At 38.2% G+C, this 25250-nt stretch overlaps 1 protein-coding gene across 13 annotated transcripts in view; it reads right to left on the bottom strand.

Moving 5' to 3' along the window:
* Positions 1-1454: 1454 nt before the first annotated feature.
* USP45 (ubiquitin specific peptidase 45) overlaps positions 1455-25250 on the bottom strand; it is a 67282-nt gene continuing 43486 nt past the window's right edge. For 6 of the 13 annotated variants that reach the window (XM_008263309.5, XM_051854464.3, XM_070073756.2 and 3 more), the window contains 9 exons: positions 21716-21797; positions 20408-20499; positions 19350-19406; positions 17570-17713; positions 14297-14960; positions 13222-13319; positions 9376-9462; positions 5978-6131; positions 1455-4701 (listed from right to left, as the gene is read on the bottom strand). In XM_008263309.5, coding sequence (XP_008261531.1) covers positions 4571-4701; positions 5978-6131; positions 9376-9462; positions 13222-13319; positions 14297-14960; positions 17570-17713; positions 19350-19406; positions 20408-20499; positions 21716-21797 — 1509 coding nt within the window. In that variant the 3' untranslated portion in view covers positions 1455-4570. The remainder of the gene's footprint in view (positions 4702-5977; positions 6132-9375; positions 9463-13221; positions 13320-14296; positions 14961-17569; positions 17714-19349; positions 19407-20407; positions 20500-21715; positions 21798-25250) is intronic. The other 7 variants (XM_089332829.1, XM_089332830.1, XM_089332834.1 and 4 more) reach the window with 3 other exon arrangements.

The raw sequence follows: 25250 nt of genomic DNA, 5'->3' as shown, positions 1-25250 counted from the left end.
AGTTCCCATCAGCTCCTTGCTGGTGGCCTATTAAAGCAGTAGAAGATGGCACAAGTCCTGGGGCCTGGGCACCCACGTGGGAGATCTGAAGGAGGCTCCTAGCTCCTGGCTTCGGATAGGCCCAGCTCCGGCTGTTGCAGCCATCTAGGGAGTGAACCAGGGGATAGAAGACCTCTCTCCCTCTCCCTCTGTCTATCTGTAACTCTGCCTCCCAAATATATAAAATAAATCTTAAAAATAAAAGGCAGAATTACAGGGAGGGGGGGAGAGAGAGAGATGAAGAATCTTCCATCCGCTGGTTCATTCCCCAAATGGCTGTAACAGGGTCAGGCTGAAGCCAGGAGCTTTGTCCAGGTATCCCATGTGGGTACAGGGTCCCAAACACTTGAGCCAGCTTCTGCTGCTTTCCTAGGTGCGTTATCAGGGAGCTGGATTGGAAACAGATCAGCCAGGATTTAAACTGGTGCTCATATGAGATGCTGGTGTCACTTAACTCACTGTTCCACAACTCTGGCCCTGATTCAAACATTTTATTTTTTAATTATTTTATGATTTTTTATTTTTTTTATTTTTATTTTATTCTATTTATTTGAAAGTCAGAGTAACACAGAGAGAGGAGAGGCAGAGAGAGAGAGAGAGAGAGAGAGAGAGAGAGAGAGAGAGTCTTCCATTCACTGGTTCACTCCCCAGATGGCCGCAACAGTCGGAGCTGTGCCGATCCAAAACCAGAAGCCAGGAGCTTCTTCTGGATCTCCCATGCGGGTGCCCAGGCCCAAGGACTCGGACCATCTTCTACTGCTTTCCCAGGCCATAGCAGATAGCTGGATCGGAAGGGGAGCAGCCGGGTCTCGAACTGGTGCCCATATGGGATGCTGGCAATTCAGGCCAGGGCATTAACCTGCTACACCACAGCACCAGCCCTAATTCAAACATTTTAAGAAACATCACAAGGGATGAAGGCTCATCCTTGGTAGATGGTGAAAAATGACCTATAAACAAGATGTTTTGTTCTGAAACAGCGAATTTCTAAAGTTTAGAAGCTGTTTAGTTTATAGCTGAGTAAATTGCTGGGAATGTTTATGTACCACCACCCCCCCCCCCGCCCCAGTTCACAATGTGCTTTTTTAAGGTTGGGCCTTTGGGAGGTGATCAGGCCTCAGTTGTGGAACCCTAGTGAATGGGATTAGTAAAAGAGCCCCAGAGAGATCCCTTTCCCCAGATGTGAACACCAAGAGAAAGCACAGTCCATGAACCAGCAAACAGGCTCACCACACCCCCAACCTGGTACCTTGATCTTGACCTTCTCAGCCTCTAGAATTGTGAGAAATAAATTTCTCTTGTTAAGAAATCACTCTATGTTACAGCATCCCAAGAAGACTAAGACATAAACAGATACAGTATTGATAGGCAAAACATGCTGTCAATAATGTGCACTGCAAAAACTCCAGGGCCAATTTTGTAACATAGATAAATAAGAATTTAATATTTATTATATTTATTATATATATTTGTACAGTTACATCAAAATAATGCTCAATAAGTTACATAGTTGATTTCTAAAAACACTGCAAAAAAGTAAAGATAAAACAGTAGGAATGACATGAATTTATTGCTCATAATTGAAAATATAGTCATCTATCTTTTAAACAAATTTAAATTGAGGACTTCTATGTGAACAAAATCATTTTAAATACCTAGAAATAGGCTCTGTTAATAATGCACTAGATATTATCGCTCAGTTTTACTGCACATTACATTTTTGGTTGAGGCTTATTTGATCAGGTATCATGCAGAAAAATAAATTATCAATATGAATTTAAGAAAAGTAGCTAAGATGTTTGTTTTCCAAAAATTAGATGAGAGTTGATACAGCTCACAATTTAATGTTCAGGAAATTTTATTCAGCTACTGTATAAAAATCATGATTAAAATCACACATGCACACTAACAGCTATTAAATGTAGTAAAATGTCTCTGTTGGTACATTTAAAATAAGAACAGCTGTCAACTACTTTTTTTAATTGACATCAACTATCATTCTCTTTGGCCACCTGAAAAGGCAGTCTTCACATAATTCCTAAAAACATTAAATAATAAAAATCTTAAGTATAGATGTATATTTGGTTATGTCAAAATATTCACATAATTGGCACATAAGCAAAATTTTATCATTTTAAATATGGAAAAACTAGGGGGAATTCAGGTTCAATATACCCTGTAAACCAGTTTCTAAATAAAGCTAGTAAACATCTTTGCTAAGCTTCTTAAATTCCTTCAGTCAAGCATCATGGTAGTTGAGTTGATGGTCTGTAAACATTCTCACTCATCTATACTGTTTCCTGAGGTGACCCAGAAGCTATTGTTATGCTAGTGGCCTCACAATTTAATATCCTTACAAATATGTATTGGACATAATCAAAATTAAAAAAAATTTAATGTAGGCCAATGTGTAATTCAGCATACTTTCTCTATTACAAAATGTTTAGGAAATTTTGGGGTATCAAAACTGAATTTATCCATTTTCAGAAGATAAGGAAAAAAAACTTATAGTCCTAGGCAATAAAAAATTCAGCATTAGTTCACTTAATATTAAGGAAATGAAAATAAATGTGTCTTACTTACATGTACCTTCTGGAATAATGCCTAAAATCTATGTAGGTCATTCCATTTTACAGAATGTTAAAAGTCAGTACAGTACCTGGCCCACAGTAGGTCTGACAAGAAACAGATGACTAGTCAATGAAAAGTGCATGTTTCTTAGTATCTTTTCTATGAGAAAAATGAGGTGATTTAATATTTACATTTGTTGGAGAGGACTGTGGTTGCTATTACCAAAATAGCTGAATTGAATGAAGAAATTTATTAATACTTCTAAAAAATTTCACTGCTCCAGTACTGTGATCCTTCAATGTAAACTGGTTATACTTAAAAAGAAAATATTGCAAGGTACTTACAGAAGATACAACCTGACTTAGCAGATTAACTTATAAAAATATATACTTCCATTATCTCATGGTTTAAAAAATCAAGAAAAGTACTATATGTTAAAAAGAGAATTCATGCAATGACATTTTTAAGCACTATATATTGTATACCATTACCACCTTAATCACAATTCCATCCATCCATATATCAAAAGGCAGCACTGGTAACCTTGATTATGTCATATACACTAACATTTTAAAAAGGGCCAATCATGGTTAAATATTTCTACACATTATCTACACCCACTATTCTTATCCTTCTTCTCCAGGGGAGAGCATACTGGATCCAGGCACTCATCTGGTGTTTGCCTGTAGTATCGTTCTTGGGAAAGAATGATCAGAATGACTGAATTATAGAGTTAATGTTTTGACTCAAGAATATGACAGTGAAGGAGCCATTGTTTTTGAAAATTTAGACTTAACAGTATTTTTCATGCTAAATTCCAACAGCTTAATAATTTGTTATTTAGAGAGAAAAAACTATCATCTTTTTCATATTATTTAAAAAGAAAACAAGAAAGGTCAACTTTATGCACCATGAAAATAAAAGTAAACTCACATGAACTTACTAATGATGCTTACTGAAGACAATAAAAGTGATTTCAAAATTCTAAAAACTATTTTTAACATATACTGAAATACAGAGGTAGAAAGTGTATTTATTATGTTTCCTTGTTAAGTCTAATAATATAATTCTCTATCACTTACAAATATAATTTGCTAGTTTATATTTCAAACTATCCTGCAGTCTCATATGGATTATCTACTTTTATTTACCAATTCTGCATTTTACAGTTATCTACAATTATATTTTGACTCTGGACAACCACTTGCAAATTATTCCTAGCTCCACCATGAGTAGGTTGCAAATGGTATGTTGATGAAATGTTTTCAGCAGTTTTTTAGGTCTCAAAACAAGAGGCCAATCAATATACTATTGGTAAATCCACACTACTTAAATTACAGTGATGCCTTTTTATGTGGCTGAATCATACAAAATCACAAGATAGCTATGCCATATTAGGCATTACTTCATGTATCACAGCAGTGTTTCTTATGCAGCAGTACACATATACCACTGGATAGCCCTGAGATGATTTTATAGGGAGTGGAACCTGGATGAACAATGTTTTAATGTTTAAGTATGAAAATTAAACATTAAATGTGAAATATGATTGCTCAAAAAAAAGCTAAGGCTAAAAAAGGTGAAAAAGATTTGAAAATAATAAGTAAACAATGGCATAGGACATATATATATATGATCAGGAAGGTATAGTACATTGAGGAAGCAGTGTCTCAAGGAATGATTTGACTCTGACTGCTTGTAATAACAAGCCACATGGTAAAGGGTTTTCCTCTTCTGTAAATTCTGAGTTACTTATTTAAGAATGCAAATCTGAAAGCACTGAGTACATTAACTTACTTTAAAAGGGCTTACCAAAATGGTGAGGAAGTTCAGAAGCATATGAGGGACATGCCATTCCTACAGAAGAAAGAGGACTACAAAGGCACATTACATATTTTGGTTGTGTTGCAGCATTCAAATAAAAGTAATCTAAATATTACCATTGGCAATTAATGAATACTCATAATAGTCTTTCATAAAAAAGAAGGTAAGCTTGTGCATTAAGTGCTCTTGATTCTGGAACCACCTGCACATAAGTGTCACTAACGTGGATCCACTGGCCCACCGATTCACTGTCAGGTTCTTTCACATCTAACAAAACAAAAGTACAATTTTACAATAAGTATGTTTTTTATAGACAGCAACACATTCATTACAAACTACCTGCTAGTTCTCATTTCAGGAGTTTTTTTTTTCCCCTCTTGGGTTAAGCATATACCAAAAGGAACTAATTATTTCAAAGTATAAAATTATAGGGAACATTACCAATTATCTCTATTAGTAACATTTCAATTAATTTATTTTTTAAAGATTTTATTTATTTATTTGAGAGGTAGAGTTACATACAAAGAGACGAAGGGAGAGACAGAGAGAAAGATCTTCCATCCACTGATTCACTCCCTAGATAGCCACAATGGCAAGAGCTAGGCCGATCTGAAGCCAGGAGCCAGGAGCTTCCTCTGCATCTCCCAAGTGGATGCAGGGGCCCAAGCACTTGGGCCATCTTCCAATACTTTCCCAGGACACAGCAGAGAACTGGATCAGAAGAGGAGCAGCCAAGACAAACTGGCACCCACATGGGATGCTGGTGCCACATCCCTTAGCCTACTACACCACAGCACCAGCCCCAACATTTTAATTTAAATAGCTAGCAAAATATTAGTCTTATAAACACTTAATTGTTCAGGGAAAAGAATCAAGGAAAAGAGGGGGAGAAAGGCAAAGTTAGTTTGAGGATCGATAAGGAAAGCCAGCAAATGTACAACTCCAACTCTACTATGCACACCCATATATCTTTTTTTTTTCTTTTTTCTTTTTTCTTTTTTTTTTTTTTTTTTTACAGGCAGAGTGGACAGTGAGAGAGAGAGAGACAGAGAGAAAGGTCTTCCTTTGCCGTTGGTTCACCCTCCAATGGCCGCCGCGGCCAGAGCTCTGCGGCTGGCGCACTGTGCTGATCCAATGGCAGGAGCCAGGTGCTTCTCCTGGTCTCCCATGGGGTGCAGGGCCTAAGCACTTGGGCCATCCTCCACTGCACTCCCTGGCCACAGCAGAGAGCTGGCCTGGAAGAGGGGCAACCGGGACAGAATCCGGTGCCCCGACTGGGACTAGAACCCAGTGTGCCGGCGCCGCAAGGCGAAGGATTAGCCTAGTGAGCCGCAGTGTCCGCCCACACCCATTTATCTTAAAAAGCTTGGTGTCACTAAATAACAGAGTATGACACTGCAATTCACTCTGAAAGTGAGGTAATCATCACAACCTCAGCGAAGTAAATCCATTGGAGGTATCAGTAAAGTAATAACCATTCTTCAAGAAATGGATGAATAAACTCATTTGTTTTCAAGAATAAAATAAACTGAGGATGGCATACCAGGCACAGTCTTCTTTCCAGTGATATATTCTGATAACTTCCTGGAGGGTGTTCTCACTTTCACATAAGCCGTGTAGTGCCCTCCTCTCATGGAGCCACTGTGTTCCACTATGCCATAGAGACTATAGAGCACTTTATCACCCATGCTTATATTCTTTAAAATAAAGAAAAAGACCCAAGTTAGTAATACTGAGTGAAATACTACAGTAAGAGAAAAGTAAGTAAATACATCCTGCTCAAAATAAATGCATAGTTTTAAATATTCATGTTCTCCTCACTGCATTATGAGGTTTGCTCTTTATAAAAAAAAATATTTAACTTCCATCTACTCAGAAGGCATACACACACACACACAGAAAGAGAGAGAGAGAGAGAGAGAGAGAGAGAGAGATCTTCCATCCATTGCTTCATTCCCCAAATGCCCACAACAGCCTGGGCTAAGCCAGGCTGAAGCTGGGAACCAAGAACTCCATCAGGGTCTCCCACACAGCTGGCAGGAACTCAAGTACTTGAGCCATCAACTGCTGCCTCCCCAATGGAAGCAGAATAGCCAGGACACAACCAGGCACTCCAGCGTGGGTGTTGGTTTCCCAGGTGGCAGCTTAACTGGTTGTGTGGCAACAACGGTCCCAGAAATGCATATTAAAATGACACTGAGACACTCTCCCATACCTATTGCACTGGTAAAAGTGCAAGAGCTTGACAAGATCCCCAGCTGCTGATGCTGTGGGGAAAATACTTACATATTCCTCATGGCAATTCAAATGTTCCACTCCTAGGCAGGGATATTGCATGTCCTCTAGCTGAGCTACATATGTATTACTTTTGGATCCATGAATCCTATTTCTAGGACTCTATTCCACAGGTACATGTGCAAAATGTAAAAACAAACCAAAACAAAACAAAAAATATGTACCAGACTATTATCTTCTGGATAATTTGTATTATCAAAGGACTGGAATATGGTGCCAGAGTTGTTGTGTAGCGAACAAAGCTGTCACCTGCAGTGCTGGCATCCCATATGGGTGCCAGTTCTGAGTCCTGGCTTCTCCATTTCTTTTTTCTTTTTTTTTTTTTTTTTGACAGGCAGAGTGGACAGTGAGAGAGAGAGACAGAGAGAAAGGTCTTCCTTTGCCGTTGGTTCACCCTCCAATGGCCGCCGCGGCCGGCGCGCTGCAGCCGGCGCACCGCGCTGATCCGATGGCAGGAGCCAGGATCCAGGTGCTTTTCCTGGTCTCCCATGGGGTGCAGGGCCCAAGCACCTGGGCCATCCTCCACTGCACTCCCTGGCCACAGCAGAGGGCTGGCCTGGAAGAGGGGCAACCGGGACAGAATCCGGCGCCCCGACCGGGACTAGAACCCGGTGTGCCGGCGCCGCAAGGCGGAGGATTAGCCTAGTGAGCCGCAGCGCCGGCCTGGCTTCTCCATTTCTAATTCAGCTCCATGGTGGAACACCTGGGAAAGCAGAAAAAACTGGTCCAAGTGCCTGGACCCCTGCACCCACATGGGAGATGGGGATGGAGCTGCAGATTTCTGGCTTCCACCTGATCCACTCTGGGTTGTAGTAGCCATTTGGGGACTGAATCAGCAGATGGAAAATTGTTCTGTCTCTTGCTCTTTCTCTTTCTCTCTGTTGCTCTGCCTTTCAAATAAAATAGATCTTTGAAAAAGTTTTTAAAATGTTTTCACAACTTTAATAAAAGGCTTGTAAAGTTTCATTTTTATTTAACACATTATCAAATTCTAATAATGAGTGTTAGGGGCTATCATTGTGGTGTAGTGGGTAAGGCCACTGCCTGAGACACTGGCATTCCATATAGGCACCAGTTCGAGACCTGGCTGCTCCACTTCTGATCCAGCTCCCTGCTAATATGTTTGGGAAGGCAGAAGATGCATGTGGGAGATCCTGAGAAGGCTCCAGACTCCTGGCATCAGCCTGGCCCAGCCTTAGCTGTTGTAGGCATTTGAGGAGTGAACCAGGCAATGGAAGATCTCTCTCTCTCTCTCTCTCCTTCCCTCCCTCTCCCTCTCCTTCTCTGTCTCTCCCTCTCTGTCTCTCCCTCTCTCTGTGTAACTCTGCCTTTCAAATAAATAAATCTAAAAAAAAAAAAAAGAATAATGAATGCTAATAATTTGATAGATTGTGCTGGCAGTCCCATAGAAGATAAAATAGATGCACCAGAAAATTGCATTTAAGATGTTTTTGTTTTGATTGGCCAATATACTGAAAATAATAAGTTCGATAAGCATTGTTACATACCACAAATCCTAGACTTCTAGCCAATAATCATGAACAGGATGATATGTGATCCCATAACTGTGATCCCATCAAGGAAGAAAAGTCATCAGTTTCACCTGTGAAACTCCTCCATGTAAATACAGGTTGAATATTCCTTATCTGAAATGCCTGTGACCAGAAGTGTTTCAGATTTTGGAATATTTTCATGTACATAATGAGATATGTTGGGGACCCAAGTCTAAACAAAATTTATTTAAGTTTCATATAAACCTTACATACTTAGCCTGAAAATAATTTTATATAGCATTTTAGCTGACCTGTATTTTTAAAAAATTTTCAAATTTATTTATTTTCACTTTGAGAGGTAGAAAAACACAGAGATAAAGATCTTCCTACCACTGGCTGATTCCTCAAATAGCTGCAATAGCCAGGGTTGGACCAGGCTGAGGTTGGAGGCCTGAAATTCAATCTAATTCTCCTACACGGAGGCAGGGAACCAAATACTTGAGCCATCACCTGCTGCTTCTGAGGGAACACACCTGTATTTTGACATTCTGACACATCAGATGAGGTCAGATGTGGAATTTTCCACTTGTGATATCATGTCGGCACTCAAAAAGGTTTGGATTTTAGAGCATTTTGGATTTGGCATGTTTAGAAGCAATAATAAATAAGTCTGTTTTCTATACATAATTATGAAAAGTATTAGCAATTTTCAAGCATCATACTCAGCTGACATGTACAATACTCCCAGCAGTACACAAAAAATGGCATGAAAAAAATTTCTAGCATATTGATTTACAGAGACATAGAACTCCACAAATGGTAAAACCACTACTGGTTACACAGATCACCCACAAGGAACAGAAGAAAGCATGAACCCTGCTCACTTCTTTCAGCAACCATCAGCTTCTAGAAGCATTTACAAACAGCTTTGATCATTATGATCACTACACATCATGCCTTACTCATCTTTTCAACTTTCTCTTATTCTGTCAAAGGATAAAGGTCATATTGAGTGTAAAACCTCCCATGTTACTAAAACTATTAAAATTTGTTTTCCAAGGAAGAGCTCATTTAACACAACAACTAATAAACAATATATAGGATATATTTAAGTATTATTTACAAGGCAATTAAAAGTCTTTGTATACTGTACCTTACAAGTAGCAGAACAGAATGGTGCTAAATCAAGCATAAGTGGAAAATCTACATGTCTGTTGACTTTACGAAGACTCAAGCCAGCCTTTAAAAAGACCAAAAATAATTTTTAAATTGTTAGTTACATAAAGCATTAATTAAAACCAAAAGAGAAATTCTAGAATTTTTCAGATACAAAAATATAATAATAGCTCATAAATTGTTACTGCAACATTCATATATATATATATAGGATTTTTACCCTGAAGAATAAGATAAATAATTATGTTCACTGTGTCTTCTCAACACAGAAAAATAAGTTCAATGTCTTAAAAGCTAAACTAATGACACAGATGTATCGTAAAATGCATCTAACTTAGGGGGCTGGCACTGCATATAGTAGGTTAAGTCACTGTCTGTAGCACCAGCAGTGCCAGCATCCCTTATGGGTCCCCGTTCAAGTCCCAGCTACTCCATTTCCAATACAGCTCCCTGCTAATGTGCCTAGGGAAGCACCGGAGGATGGCTCAAGCACTTGGCCCCTGCACCCAATGTGGGAGACGTGGGAGAAGCTACCGGCTCCTGGCTTCAGCTTGGCTCAGCCCTGGCCTTTGTAGACATTTAGGGATTGAACCAGGGGATGAAAGATCACTCTCTCTCCCCATCTGTCATTCCCTCTTTCTCTGTAATCCTGCCTGTGAAATAAATAAAATAAGTCTTTGAAAAATTAAAGTTATTTTACAAAGAGAAAATATATCTAACTCAGGTCAACAGCCTAGTGTTCCAGGCCTAATTCAATGATTTATTATCTATTAGCTTGACTCTAGGCAATTTTATCAAAATCAAGGTAGAAAATGGTTAAAAATGGATTTAATTAGGTTCTTTTCATTTCTAAAATGTAATGATATTCACTCCTTAAAAAGAAAAAAAACCTAAACATTCAAAACATTTTATCAATAAAAGTAGATGTTATATATAACACTCACTTAAATGAAAATGAACTTGTATCTTCTTAAATAAGCTCTCTTTTTCTACTTATAATTCCCAAAGGCAGACTTTGAGACATGTATGTTCTGCATTATGTAATGGCAATAAAAACTAGATGACAAACTGAGAAAGGTATTCAGTGCGAGACCCATAAATAGAAACAGACTTGGTTGGAATGAGAAGATATTTCAATCTGAATTGTAGAATTGAGTACACAAAAATTAATAGATGCAACCTTTCATGGAGAGCTTTCATGTGTTTAATAACTGGTCTTTTCATTTGTATACCATGCCCATAATTTTACTCTAAATTGTTTGCATTTCCATTTATTATCTATCTTTAAAGAAAAAAAACCTTACTTTTTGATTAAATAAATTTTCTGGCAAAAATATATTCTTATTTTTTCCAAGTGATTTTTAGGAAGTTAAACATGATACAGGACATGTAATTGTGAAGACACATCCCAGGAATGACTTAGCATGTATTCAATTGCTTTGCCTTCTTTATCAGGTGATCTACATAAGCACCTGATACCACCAATGTTTGAGATCATTTCATGTTAATACATATCCTTTACCTGTGATACTATAGGGTCCTGATATTTTTGTTATTGATCTTTTAGAGCTCTGTATGTACTTACAATATTAATCATTTGACATATTTTTGCCAAAGATCTCGATCCAGTTTGAGATTTGCCTTTAAGTGTTGTGGATGTTTCTAATACACAGCTCTAAAGTTACTACAGAGAAATAGGCCTTTAGGGATGCTAACAAACTAGAAACAAACACATGGCATAGGGACTGTGGCTCCCACAATTCCAAATCCCTAAGAATGAGAATGTGGCTTTGCTGACATTACATTTAGCCTGAGAACAAGAAGGAACAGAGATGTCCATAACTATTTCCCTTTAAGGACACGAGTTCTTAAAGCTGTTTGTTCCTAAGTAGGGAGGTAAGTACCAGATATAAAATAAGTACATTTAAATATAAAGTTAAGTGCCAAATATAAAATAAGTACATTGTGAAGTTAACTTATGCAATCTGGCACGACCCTGTCTGGTTGGCAGAGAGTCCCTGCAGATGTACCTCTCCTGGTTAGCATTCTGGCATGATCCATCTGCACCTGCTCTGCATGCCCATTTCACCTCCACTGAGTTTCTGTAACGTTGGTCACAGAAAAATCAAGAACTCAATCTAATCCTCCTGTGGACAGGGGGTGTGAAAATAGAGAAAAATCTTCCACTGCCCACCTGAAATGTTGCAAATGTATTCAAAGCTCTCAATCTTTTTTCCTACAATTTCTTTAAGGGTTTATACAAATTAAGTCTTTCACACAGATGTCAGGTTAAATATTCCTTTATGCTTTCTCAGTCTTCTCTGACAATTTGCTTTTAATAATTAAAAGAATTTATTTGAAAAATATCATGTGGAGTGAAACTCTAAATTGTTTCCCCTCCAACACTAACTGCTTTTCCTGAGTCCCAATTGATTTGAGGTTTTCCTTGTATCATAAGATAAAAGCTTTAACTTTTTTTTTTTTTTAATTTTTTGACAGGCAGAGTGGACAGTGAGAGAGAGAGACAGAGAGAAAGGTCTTCCTTTGCCGTTGGTTCACCCTCCAATGGCCGCCGCGGCCGGCGCGCTGCGGCCGGCGCACCGCGCTGATCCGGTGGCAGGAACCAGGAGCCAGGTGCTTTTCCTGGTCTCCCATGGGGTGCAGGGCCCAAGCACCTGGGCCATCCTCCACTGCACTCCCTGGCCACAGCAGAGAGCTGGCCTGGAAGAGGGGCAACCGGGACAGAATCTGGCGCCCCAACCGGGACTAGAACCCGGTGTGCCGGCGCCACTAGGCGGAGGATTAGCCTAGTGAGCCGCGGCGCCGGCCAAAAGCTTTAACTTTTACTCATTTTTTATTGACAATTCCAAACGAATCTTCTTAATTATTGTGTAGTTTATTTTCAAACAGGTAGCAAAAAAAAACTCTTCATAACTTTTTCAAAAATGTTGTAGTATTTTCACTTATTCACTCTTTTGGAGAAATTTTAAAATCATTTTAAAAAGTATAAAAAACTCATTTGAGACAAAAGACACTGTATTAAAACTATGGGAGGGGCCAGCGCCATGGCTCACTTGGTTAATCCTCCGTGTGCAGCAACGGCATCCCATATGGGTGCCGGGATCTAGTCCTGGTTGCTCCTCTTCCAGTCCAGCTCTCTGATGTGGCCCAGGAGAGCAGTGGAAGATGGCCCAGGTGCTTGGGCCCTGCACCCGCATGGGAGACCAGGAGGAAGCACCTGGCTCCTGGTTTCGGACTGGCGCAGCACGCTGGCCATAGCAGCACTTGGGGGGTGAACCAACGGAAGGAAGACCTTTCTCTCTGACTCTCCTTCAGTGTCTAACTCTGCCTGTCAAAAAAATAAAAAATTAAAAAAATTAAAAAAATAAAAAAAATAAAAAATATATATATATATTTAGGTTGCATCCAATTGTAGAGGCCTGTGGGTGTGTGGCACTGCATTTGGCCCTGGCCCACTTTGCCCAGCCCAAGCACCCTTTGCAGTGGGATCAGAAGAGCTCAGGAAGCTGGGTGTACTTTACTACTTTGCTGCTTGCAAGTGTTTGTTCTTAAAAAACTTTTATTTCCTTAATAACCCATGAAGATATCTCCTAGGTTTCTACCACCTAAATCTTAAAATATTGTGAATTTAACAACTTTAACCAGAAAAAACGTGTAAACTCTTATGGTAAGGAGAGCAGTAAATCCCACATGACAATTCTTTAAATTCAACAAGTTATTAATCACTGAAAATATTCTATAAGACATAGGGCTCTGCGAAATACATGGCAAAAGTGACTGTAGTTCTATGAGAGGACTTTACCTGGTGGAATCTTTTCAGATGGAGAATTAGGATAGGCGGAACGGCAGAAATGAGCAATTGCTTCCTGGCATTAGTATAAACCGCTTCTGCTTTCTTCTCTGTAAAAATACAATCACTTATTTAAACATCGTCTAACACAGACTATAGTAAAAATTTATATAGAAGCAGCACATCACATTTTTGTAATGTTAAAGTAAGTGAACTTCTCTACTCCTTACTTCCTTTACTCCTCTCCAAAACTCCACTTGAAAGAAAATAAAGGTGTTTTTGGAAGCTGAAAAACAGATTAGTATTAACATATGTAAATGTCCTCTAGCCAGAAGCACATCTATAGTTGAAGAACTTGGGTGTATTTCCTGTTTCAGCAAAGTGAGAAGGAATACCATGGTGAATTTTAATAAGCATTTGTTGAAAGGATTTATCATAGGATTTGGATATGGCCAATTGCATATTTAACCTGGATTAATGTAAATTGGTTTCTTACTTCTCTCAATTGGTTATTTCTTAAATTACTAGTAAATTGAGCATATCTGTGCTGATGCCTTGATATCTAGGGACTTGGTGACACTGGAAGGACAGACCCACTCAAAGATAGATGATTACTTATTATGAGGCTAGCTACACACTGTCATTATACTGCCAGCCTCACAATAAGTAATCATCTAAAATCTTAAGATTTGTATCTTCTGTTGAGCTGACAGCAGATTGAGGAGATCTGTAAACCTCATTAATCTCATCACTGATCACTAGTGAAACAATTCTAAGTGCTGGGAATATTTCTACTGTTAAGATTTACTTCCCTCAAATAAGAGTATGTGGATTTTCCTTTTCAAAGCAGAGATGTATGCTTCCTGCTCTTCAATTTATTCCAACAAAAAGCTACTGACTATCTCCTGCACCCAGTGTCTTCAAGTGCTAAGGCAATGACACAAAGAAGACAACCCCTGGTCTGAGTAGTTCAAGTATGGAGATAAGGCTCCCGGGTTCTTTTACTTGGAATCTGTAAAGTATAAGTCGCTGATTATCAGATACTGGAGCCATAAAAAAAGAAAGGAAAATTAAGCTAAATACGTACCCGCAGAATTGATTTCCTTTGGGTACCTCTGCTTCTTTTCAGTACAGTTCTCACACAGAAGCTTGTTATTCCCCATAAGTAATTCCATAGACGTAAACTGGTAGAGACAGGACTGAACTGAACATTCTTTGGAAGTAGTGATGTAGCTCTGAGAGAGGGTCTGAAAAGCATGCTGGGGACTGTGAGGTCTCACATGCTCCTCCCCTGCAAAACCTAACTTATTTGGAATACTAAGTGGCTGCTTTTCTCTGTCTAAATCTCCATCTCCAATTTCAGGGCTGCTCAGACAAAGTTCAGAAATGGCGTTAGCCACTGCCTCATCACCACTGTCGGTCTCCTTAGTGGATGGCAGTGTACCTGCGGGTGGACCAGGCAGGCGCCCATCTGTGAGCGCACAGGGCCTGCCGCGGGATCTGCACTGCCCCGCCTGCTTGGAAGCGCTTTCTGACTCGGAGGCCTCGCTGTCGGCCTCCACACTGCTCTCGGAACAGCTGGCTTCTTTTCCGCTGCCATCGGTGGGGCTTTCGTTTGGACTCCTTGCTCCGGCAGAAACTGAAGGAGCGCCATCCATGTCCAAGTCCGCGTTTTTCTGGTATGTGAAAATGGTTTTTTCTTCTGCGGGTGAGAGTTTTCTTTGACATTTTCTGTCATGAATTTGTTGATTCTGTAAATTAACAGTGTTTTCAGAGAAAAGAATCTTTGTGACCTTATTGAAAATAAATGCCATTAAGTCTCATGTAGCCATTTCACACTTACTGAATGAATACTGTTGCTCTGAGACCCGTTTCTTAAACATACCTATGTTGAGAACAACAAATGGTACACTAACAAATAGCTGAAACTTAAAAGTGACCCTTTACACAGGAAACTAACAACAGTATGTGGGGAAAGCAAGAGAATTTTCAGAGAACAGGGCTAACAGGGAGCATATTCAACCATAAGCATTTCCCTACCTTTTGATATTTTTTTCCAAAGATCTTATTTATTGATTTGAGAGGCAGAGTCACAGAGAGAGACAGGGAGAGACAGAGAGATATCTTTCACCCTCTGTTTCACTCCCCTAAAGTCCACAATTAACAGAACTTGGAGCCGGCGCCGCGGCTCACTAGGCTAATCCTCCGCTTTGCAGCGCCAGCACACTGGGTTCTAGTTCCGGTCGGGGCACCAGATTCTGTCCTGGTTGCCCCTCTTCCAGGCCAGCTCTCTGCTGTGGCCAGGGAGTGCAGTGGAGGATGGCCCAAGTCCTTGGGCCCTGCACCCCATGGGAGACCAGGATAAGTACCTGGCTCCTGCCATCGGATCAATGCGGTGCGCCGGCTGCAGCGGCCGTTGGAGGGTGAACCAACGGCAAAGGAAGACCTTTCTCTCTCTCTCTCTCACTGTCCACTCTGCCTGTAAAAAAAAAAAAAAAAAAAAAAAAAAAAAAAAAAAAAAAAAAAACAAAACAGAACTGGGCTAATCTGAAGCCAGGACCCAGGAGCTGCTTCTGGGTCTCCCAGAGTGCGTCCAGGGTCCCAAGCACTTGGGCCATCTTCTACTGCTTTCCTAGGCCATAAGCAGAGAACTGGATCAGAAAAGGAGCAGCCAGGACTTGAACCACTGCTCATATGGGATGCCGACGCCACAGGCAGAGGCTTAGCCCTCTAGGCCACAGCGCCAGTCCTTACCTGTTGATTTTTAAACATTGAAAATGTGCTGCTTTGATCTATGTCTGCTTATCTACAAAGTAGGTCTAAGAAAGGTATTATTATCCATTTGGTGAAGGCAGAAACTAGAACGTCTTATTTAGATCCATACAACCAATTAGAAGATCTGTACTAGATCTTGTATTCTGTTACTACAAGTTATATTTCACACTGAAACTGAAGAAATTATGACTACTTTATCTATAGCCGTAATTATAATTAAATGTACATGGGAAAAATATTTTGTTTAGTAAACTGCTTATTCAAAGACAACTATTAACAAATATTTCAAAATTTTGATTCGGTAAAGAAAATGTACTATTTTTAAACAAACTAAAAGCTAAGAGAGATAAACCACAAACTATTAGAACATAGTATTGCCTGGTTGCATAAATCTGGAAGGCAATATCTTATTTGTAGCTAGTCTTTAGTTTGCCCAATCACTGCTTTTTGACCAAAATAAGTAGTATCAACTTTGTTTCCTTGATAATGCATTACAGAGATAAAATCAAGTTCAAAATAAGGAAAATCACACTAGAGTGAACCAGCAGATGGAAGGTCTCTCTTTCTCTCAGTAACTCTGCCTTTCAAATAAAATAAATCTTAAAGGGGCCCGTGCCATGGCACACTAGGTTAATCCTCCGCCTGCGGCGCCAGCATCCCATATGGGCACCAGTTCTAGTCCCGCTGTTCCTCTTCCAATCCAGCTCTCTGCTATGGCCTGGGAAAGCAGTGGAAGAAGGCCCAAGTCCTTAGGCCTCTGGACCCGTGTAGGAAACTGGGAGGAGGCACCTGGCTCCTGGCTTCTGATCGGCACAGCTCCAGCTGTTGCGGCCATTTGGGGAATGAATCAACAGACAGAAGACCTTTCTCTGTCTTTCCCTCTCACTGCCTGTAACTCTACCTCTCAAGGAAATAAATAAAATCTTAAAAATAAAATAAAATAAATCTTAAAACAAAAAGCAAAAGCAAAACAAAAGCCAAGTATTTACAAGACAATTGCAGGAATTTAAATGACTGAATACTTAGTGATATTGAAAAGTTATTAACCTTTTAGATATGCTAATGGTACTGTGATTATATTGCTAAAAGGGTATTTACTTTTACAGATGTACCTTGAAGTACATATTTATTTCAAAATAATCTGGATGGGAAAGAATAAAATATAGGATAGAGGCCAGCTCTCTGCTGTGGCCCGGGAGTGCAGTGGAGGATGGCCCAAGTCCTTGGGCCCTGCACCCCATGGGAGACCAGGAGAAGCACCTGGCTCCTGCCATTGGATCAGCGAGGTGTGCCGGCCGCAGCGCGCCAGCCGTGGCAGCCATTGGAGGGTGAACCAACGGCAAGGGAAGACCTTTCTCTCTGTCTCTCTCTCTCACTGTCCACTCTGCCTGTCGGGGGAAAAAAAAATATATATATATATATATAGGATAGACACAGCAAGAGGATGATTATCCATGAGTTGATAATTTTTACTGTGAAATGGGTACAAGGAAGTTCACTGTACTATTTTCTCTACTTTGATTTATGCTTGAGATTTTTTTTTTTCATTAAAAAGCAGTTGTCTGACAAATGCTCACAGTTTTACCTTATCTTTAGAAGAAGAATATTTCTTGGCAGGTCTGGGTTGCTGAGTATTTTCCATAGTAACCACGCCACTGTACTGATCATGATCTCTTTCCTGTGAACTTCTGTATTTACTCATTCTTCCCACAAGCACAGGCTTTGAAACCTATGTAGATGCCATGTATATAACACAAAATTTGTTTAGTAAAAAAAAAAAAAATTTTTAGAATTCTCAATATACTTGAAATATAATTTTCTTAATACTCAAAATAGAAGAGATCTTCAAAAAGCTCATGAAAATGTAAATTATTTTTAAAATACTGCATGTATTTCAATTTTTTATTATTTTAATTTTATTTGAAAGACAGAAAGACAGATGGAGAAAGATCTTTAATCCTCGGGTTCATTCCCAAATGACTGCAAAATCCAGGACTGGGCCAGACAGAAGCTAGAAACCCAGAACTCAATCCAGTTCTCCCATGTGAGTGGCAGGACATGTTAGCAAGAAGCTATATTGAAAGTGGCACAGCTGGGACTCCAAATCCCATTAAGTGGGCAGGTACCAATGCCATCTTACTAGTTAAAATGCTCAGTTTAAGTTCATAATTGATCATAAAGATAGGATTGTCAAAGGGATCACATAAGTAAAACCAAGTGTCTGCTAATAATAATTGATAGAATTAAAAAGGAGAGAACGATCCAACATGGAAAGCGGGCCACCCAGAAGACTCATAGAATGACAAATGCCCTAAACAGCATTCTGGCCTCAGAATCAGCCCTTAAGGCATTTGGATCTGGCTAAAAAGTCCATGAGAGCATTTCAGGCTTGGAAAGCCAAGACACTGTGGCAAAAAATGACCTACATGAAAGGTCTGTGAGTGAGATTCGGTGGAAAGAAGGGGCCATCAAAGAAGGAGCTACCTTTCTCAGGGGAGGAGAGAACTTCCAGTTTGGTTATGGCCTTGTCTAAATAATGTCAGAGTTTGTGGACTCAAGAGGCTTCCATAGCCTTGGTAGCTCATGACAAGAGCCTCGAGTGATCACTGCCATCATAAATAGGAGTGTTAATTGTTAAATGAACAACAGGAGTCACTGTGTACTTGCTCCTCATGTAGCATCTCTATCCTTAATGTGCTGTATTACGTGAATTAATGGTAAAACTAGTCTTCAAACATTACTTTATATTTCTTGTGTCTGTGTGAGTACAAACTGTTGAAATCTTTACTTAGTATAAAGTTGATCTTCTGTATATAAAGATAATTAAAATGAATCTTGATGAAGAATGGGATGGGAGAGGGAGTAGGAGGTGGGACAGTCTGGGGGTGGGAGGGCAGGTATGGGAGGAAGAACCGCTATAATCCAAAAGTTGTACTTATGAAATTTATATTTATTAAATAAAAGCTTTCTATAAAAAAAAAAGAAAGTGGCATAGCTGGGACTTCACACAAGCACTCTGATATGGGATGCAAGCATCCCACGTGGCAATTTAACCATCGTATCACATGCTCACTCCTCAAAAAATTTTTGCACCATAATAAACTCATCTTCAAATTCAACTTTTTCATGAACCTTTTGACATCTCCTCATATAAAGCACAAGGGTTTAAATTCCTTGAGAATTAAAACTATACCATACTTTATGCATTCATACACAAACCTCAATGTAAAACACACCATACAAACCAAATTAAATGTTGAAAGAAAAAGAATAAGATATTTGATAATACAATCATTCTATGATTAAACACTATAAATGAAAGAATATATTCTTCACAAAAGCTCCACTTAGTTTTATTTCCTTACCCTTTCTTCTATTATAGGAAGGGAAATATCAATGAAAGGATCTTTCATGGTAGAGATCTTAAAAGGAAAACAGATTAAGAACTTCAGTTAGAATTCTAATATATTCTTGTAGTTTTGTAAAGTATCAAAGAACATAAATTTTACAGGCAACTTAAAATTTTAAGTTAAATAAAATATGAAATGCTAAGAAAAAGCCATGAAAAAATTAGAGATACTGTGTTTTGTAGATACCTTATGATAATTCTATTTTAAAGATACTTTCTACTTTATGTTGGAGAAATCAGCTATGTTGACTATCCTGGAAATTTTAGCAGTCATGTTGACATATTCTGTGCCTGAATGTGACAGGCTTGAAGGGGAAAAAGTTCATAATCCTATATTTATAAAACTAGAGAGGACAGAAAGTGCTCCATAATCTGGAATAAGAAAGTGGATAGAAAGATTTTTTCTTGTATCATGAAAATCTGAAATTTAAGTTTATCATACTTCAAGCCATTTTCAGAAATATTCCTTCCTTACCAAGCAATTAAAAAACCTATGAAAAGTTATACACACTTTAAGCTGTCAAAGATGTCATTCAAAATAAAACTTATCACTAAATTCAAAGATGAGCCAAGTCCATACACACATAAACACAAACCTTAACTACTCATATAACTTTTAGTCAAATATGATTGAATTGCCCTTAGTGGTACCTAAATTATTTCTATTGGCATTGCATTTTGGGCCTTGTAATACAACACAATTATTCTCGTAAGTTATTCTCCCATTTCAATCCAAACAGAAAGCTAACGAATTGTGTCATATTAAAACAAGTTAAAAAATCTCACAGGTATGTCAAGGTGAAAAATAAGTCACATGCATAAATGCATTTACTTGAATAGCAATAATAAATTATCACGTTCACTTTCTGGAAGTAAAAGATACAATGCTTTCAAGAATTATTTTGTAGTCACCTGTTGCAAATTTTAAAAATGACTGCTGCTTATTATATATGAAAGAAAATAAAAATGTGGTTGTAATCTACTCCAAGTTGAAGTGAATTCCATAGTACCTACATTTGCACATTCTTCACACATTACTGTGCTAGTTAGTTCACCAATAAAGATCCGATCTATGAAGTTCATTTTCACACCTTCTTTTCCATATGCTGTAAAAATCATACTTTTTAATGCAAAAAATAAATCAACCATCCAACAATATAACAGCTATTTTCTGTTTACTTGAAACTGATTTGAATAAGGCAGATATCCTGTTCCACATTTATTAATAGAAATTGAAAAATTCCATAGTAAGTCATGGGACAGAAAGCATATTAACAAATCTCACCCCCTTTCAAATTTCTTCTCAAGCCTTTTAGGGCTTCTATCATAAGTTTCATCTGAACATTTAAAATTGTTTAAAACATTATTTGAAGCACTGAATAACAAAAAAGACATATTAGCATATATAAATTTTAAGATGTATTATTATAGTTATTTTAAAACACTACAGTAAATTAATGTTCTTTGTTAAGAACTATAAAGGGATGAAAAAGAGAAGAGGTTTGAAAACTGTAAAGAACAGAAACACTGGGTTTTTGTTCTTAAAATGCAGTAGATGGCGCTATCTCAACACAAAACAACAAAGAGCACACAAAAATCTTTAAAGATCTTGAACCCTTACCTATAATACAATTTTGGACTGTACAACAATATAGGTGTATTTGTTTCTAAATAATAAATATTATGTAAACTATAAAACTAAAAATGTTAGAAAAAAGACAAAATTCATACAATAATATTTTTATTTAGAACATACATTTAAGATAAGGTAACTTGGTAATATCATAGGATATAAACCCACACAGCAACACTGGTCAATATAAATGATCAGCATTTATTAGATAATCATTGTTTTGTTTCATATTTAGACTGATGAACAACAAAATCTATGAGTAGGCAAACTATACTCTCTTCAATAAACAGTTTCTTTGCAGGAGTATTTGAAGCAATTAAGCAATTTGTCTAATTAAAACTAGATAATGTCTATGAATCCACAAGAACTTGTTAGCTCCAAAACAACACAAGTCGGGCTGCGGCTACTTTCAACAACCTGTCAAATCTCCCTTAGAAGACCCACAAAAGGACATCAGGGTCAATTTGTATTTGATGTTAGTTTTATTATTTAAAATTCACATGAATACATTTTCGTATTTTCTTTCTATAACCCACTAAAAGATCTTGCAGCTGGTGGAATAAGTACTTTCTAAGGCCACTACTTTAGAGAACTGGTTCAAATAATGCTCAAGTTCTTTTTTTTCCCCTGAAAGGAATGTAATATTTTCTTCTAGAAAAAAAGTTTTGACAGTTAAAAAGTCAACATACCTTTGACCTTTTTTCTAGTTGCATCATCAGCAGTTTTAGTAGTTGGGTTGTTAAATGCCTTTAGAATGCTAGCTTGTATTCTCTGTAAAACAAAGGTAATAGAATTCGATTAGTAATAGTTATTGCAGGCCATATCTTCTTTAAAAAATGACTTTCAGAAACAGCAGGATACAATTTGTGTTGCATTCTCTTATCTGAGAATAAAATGTCTGAATTTTAAAATGTCATTCCAGTTCTAAAATGTCATGAATGAATAATACTCTAGTGCCAAATTCCCCCAAGCAAGAGTCAAAATTCCTGTTTCTGCTCTCTCTTGGGTTTAAAGTATTTTTATAGTACAAAAAGCAAGCAGCCTAGTTTCATTTTGCTTACTGGCTTAAGCTAAGCTTATTCCTTCTCCCTCGTACTTTCCCCCCTCCTTCTCTTACAATGGCTCTCTTTAATCAGGAAAGAAAAGGTGACAAACTGACAATAGGAAATTTCTTGTCTATGAGGAAATCTTCATAATATAGAAGAAGCTATTAAACTCGAACTCTGATTTTTTTAAAGATTTATAAGAGTTACTGAGACAGAGGGAGAGAAGTAGACAGGGAGAGAGGGAGGGAAGGAGGGAGAGAGAGGGAAAGAGAAAGAGATAGATAGGAAGGAAGAAAGGAAGGAAGGGAGGGAGGGAGGGAGAGAGAGAGAAAGAAAGAGAGAGAAAGAAAGAGAGAGAAAAAAAGAAAGAGAGAGAAAAAAAGAGAGAGAAAGAGAGAAAGAGAGAGAACCAACCTTCCATTTGCTGGCTCACTCCCCAGATGGCCTCAACAGCCTAGCCTGGGCCAGACAGAAGCCAGGAGCCAGAACTCCACCTGGGTATTCCACGTAGGTGCAGGAGTCCAAGCACTTGGGCCATCTTCTGCTGCTTTCCCAGGCACATTATCAGAGAGCTGGTTTGGAGTGCTGGGAATCAAACTGGTGCCCAAATGGGATGCCAACCACCACAGGTTAGGCCACAACACCAGCATACCATATCAGAGTACCAGTTTGAGTTCCAGGTACTTCACTTCTGATCCATCTCCCTGCTAATGTGTCTGGGAAAGCAGAGAGGATGGGGCAGTGCTTTGCCCCTATCACCCATGTGAAAAATCTGACTGAGTTCCTGGCTCCTGGTTTTGGTCTGGCCCATCTGTGGATAGAGGCATTGTGGCATAGTGGTTTAAGCTTCCATTGTCAATGCCTGAATCCCATATTAGCACTGACTAGAGTCTCGGCTGTTCTACTTCTCATTCAGCTCCCTGCTAATGCGCCTGGGAAAGCAGTGGAAGATGGCCCACCTTGCCACTCAAATGGAGTTTAGGAGACCCCAATGGAGTTTCAGGCTGGTCTTTGGCCTGGCCCACTTAGGGAATGAACCAGCAGATAGAAGATCTGTGTGTGTGTGTGTCCTCCTCTGTCACTCCACCTTTCAAACAATAAATATTTTTTTAAAAAGCGAAAATTGTGTAACCCCTACCTATGGAGGGCAATTTGATAAATCGAAATTATCAATGTATATATTGGTTGTTCTAGCAATCTCCTTTACAGAAACATAAATACATATACAACACTATTCATCATAGCATTATTTATATGAAAAATCACAATTATCCATCAATATGGGAGTGGCACTATCTGTTAAGTGGAAAAAAAAAAAAAAAGAAGTATACTATCTTTTGCTATGGACAGAATGCCATAAGTAAAAAACAAAGCACTGAAAGGTATCCCTGTAGTATATGTCGCCTGCAATGCTGGCATTGCTATATGGGCACCAGTTCAAGTCCCAGCTGCTCCACTACTAAAATAGCTCCCTCTTAATGTGCCTAAGAAAACAGCAGAAGATGGCCCAAGTGCTTGGAATCCTGTATCCACATGGAATACCCAGATAGAGTTCTAGGCTCCTGGCTTTGGTCTGGCCCAGCCCTGCTACAGTCATTTGGGGAGTGAACCAGCAGAAGCAAGTGCTCCCACTCTCTCTTTCTCTGTCACTCCCTCTCTCTCTCTATCTCCATCTCCATCTCTATCTCTATCTCTCCCTCTCTTCTGTAACTCTACCTTTCACATAAATAGCAAATTTTCCAAATAAGCAAATAAATTAATAGACAACAGCTAAGTTATTTTAAAAAATAAAATAAAAAGCACTAATGATACTCTTTTTAACTCATGAAATGGTGATGAAGAGAAATGGCAGTGGAAAATTATTCTTGTTATTCTTTAAACTACATATTTATAAACATGCTTCTATGTATGGTATATGACTATGTTTCAAAATAAGTTTTCACACACACCCCCAGAAATTGTGAAACTGAGTTTCATATGTTATTTACTGGATTATGACTAGTATATTATATTTTGTATAGCTGGTCACTGTTCTCTTCAAATATATTTTGAAAGTTAATGTAAGATTCAAAACACTAAAAAATATATATTGTCCTGAAATATATGGTAAAGAAATCAAAACAATAAAATGTCCCCCAGGGGCAGACGTTTAGTCTAGTGGGTAAGATGCCTGTATCCCACACCAGAGGACCTGGGTTTGATACTCAGCTCCAACTCCTGACTCCAGCTTCCTGCTAATGCAGACCCCAAGAAGCAGTCCTGGTCCTGGGCTCAGCTCTTGCCATCTCAGGCATTTGGGGAGTGAGCCAGCAGATAATTCTCTCTTTCTGCTGTTCAAACAAACACAAAAACTTTCCCAGAGCTATGAAATACTGAAATAATCCCTAATTCAGAATCAACAAATTTGAAGTGATATAATTCAGAAATTGTCTACAGTTCACTTTCACATTTTGAAAAAACAAGTCATTAAATTAAAATAAGCAAACTAAAGTGGTATGATTTCCATACAGGAGAAATATTTAACACATCTAAATAAGAAGTTACAAAAAAATACCAGTGTGCACCTGTAAATAGTTAACATAACTATAAATAGCCTTTCAAACAACTAAAAAAAATCTATACCTCAACCTTGAAGTCTATAAATTTATTATAAAACTTGAACATTTTACTAACTCAGACTTAACTATCAATGATTTGATGAGCTTTGTTATATTCTGAAATGTAGCATGATCCTCTTTTTAAAAAGAACTAAATAGCTGTGATATCACATTCATAAAAATAGTAAAAACAAGGAAATTATTTAAATTATTAACTTTTAAATATTTAATTTGCTTTATTGTATCCTCCCCAGGAACTTATATTTTCTGCTCTAAACTGTTTAAGAGTTACTAGGTAATTCACCAAGTTGAATAAAATAAATGGGTTTAGATGTATATATAATTTCATTCTCGGGAGCTGGGCTTCCAACCATTTAGGTTTAAAAAAAAAATGATACAGAGTTTGGTTAGGGAGCTGCTAACTGCAGCACATTAATCAGTTAGCAGAACTAAGTCTCAACTACGGCTACTTCAAGTCTCCACTTTAAACACCTTTCAAAAACAAGAATGCAAATATGCACAGTTCAAGTTAGATGATATTTTGCTCAGTTTAAAATGACCTTAACCAACATTGTATTAAA

Source organism: Oryctolagus cuniculus, chromosome 5 (assembly GCF_051225735.1).
Source record: "Oryctolagus cuniculus isolate XC-2025 breed Fujian yellow rabbit chromosome 5, ASM5122573v1, whole genome shotgun sequence".
NCBI classification, from domain to species: Eukaryota; Metazoa; Chordata; class Mammalia; order Lagomorpha; family Leporidae; genus Oryctolagus; species Oryctolagus cuniculus.
This window is presented reverse-complemented; position numbering and strand designations above follow the sequence as displayed.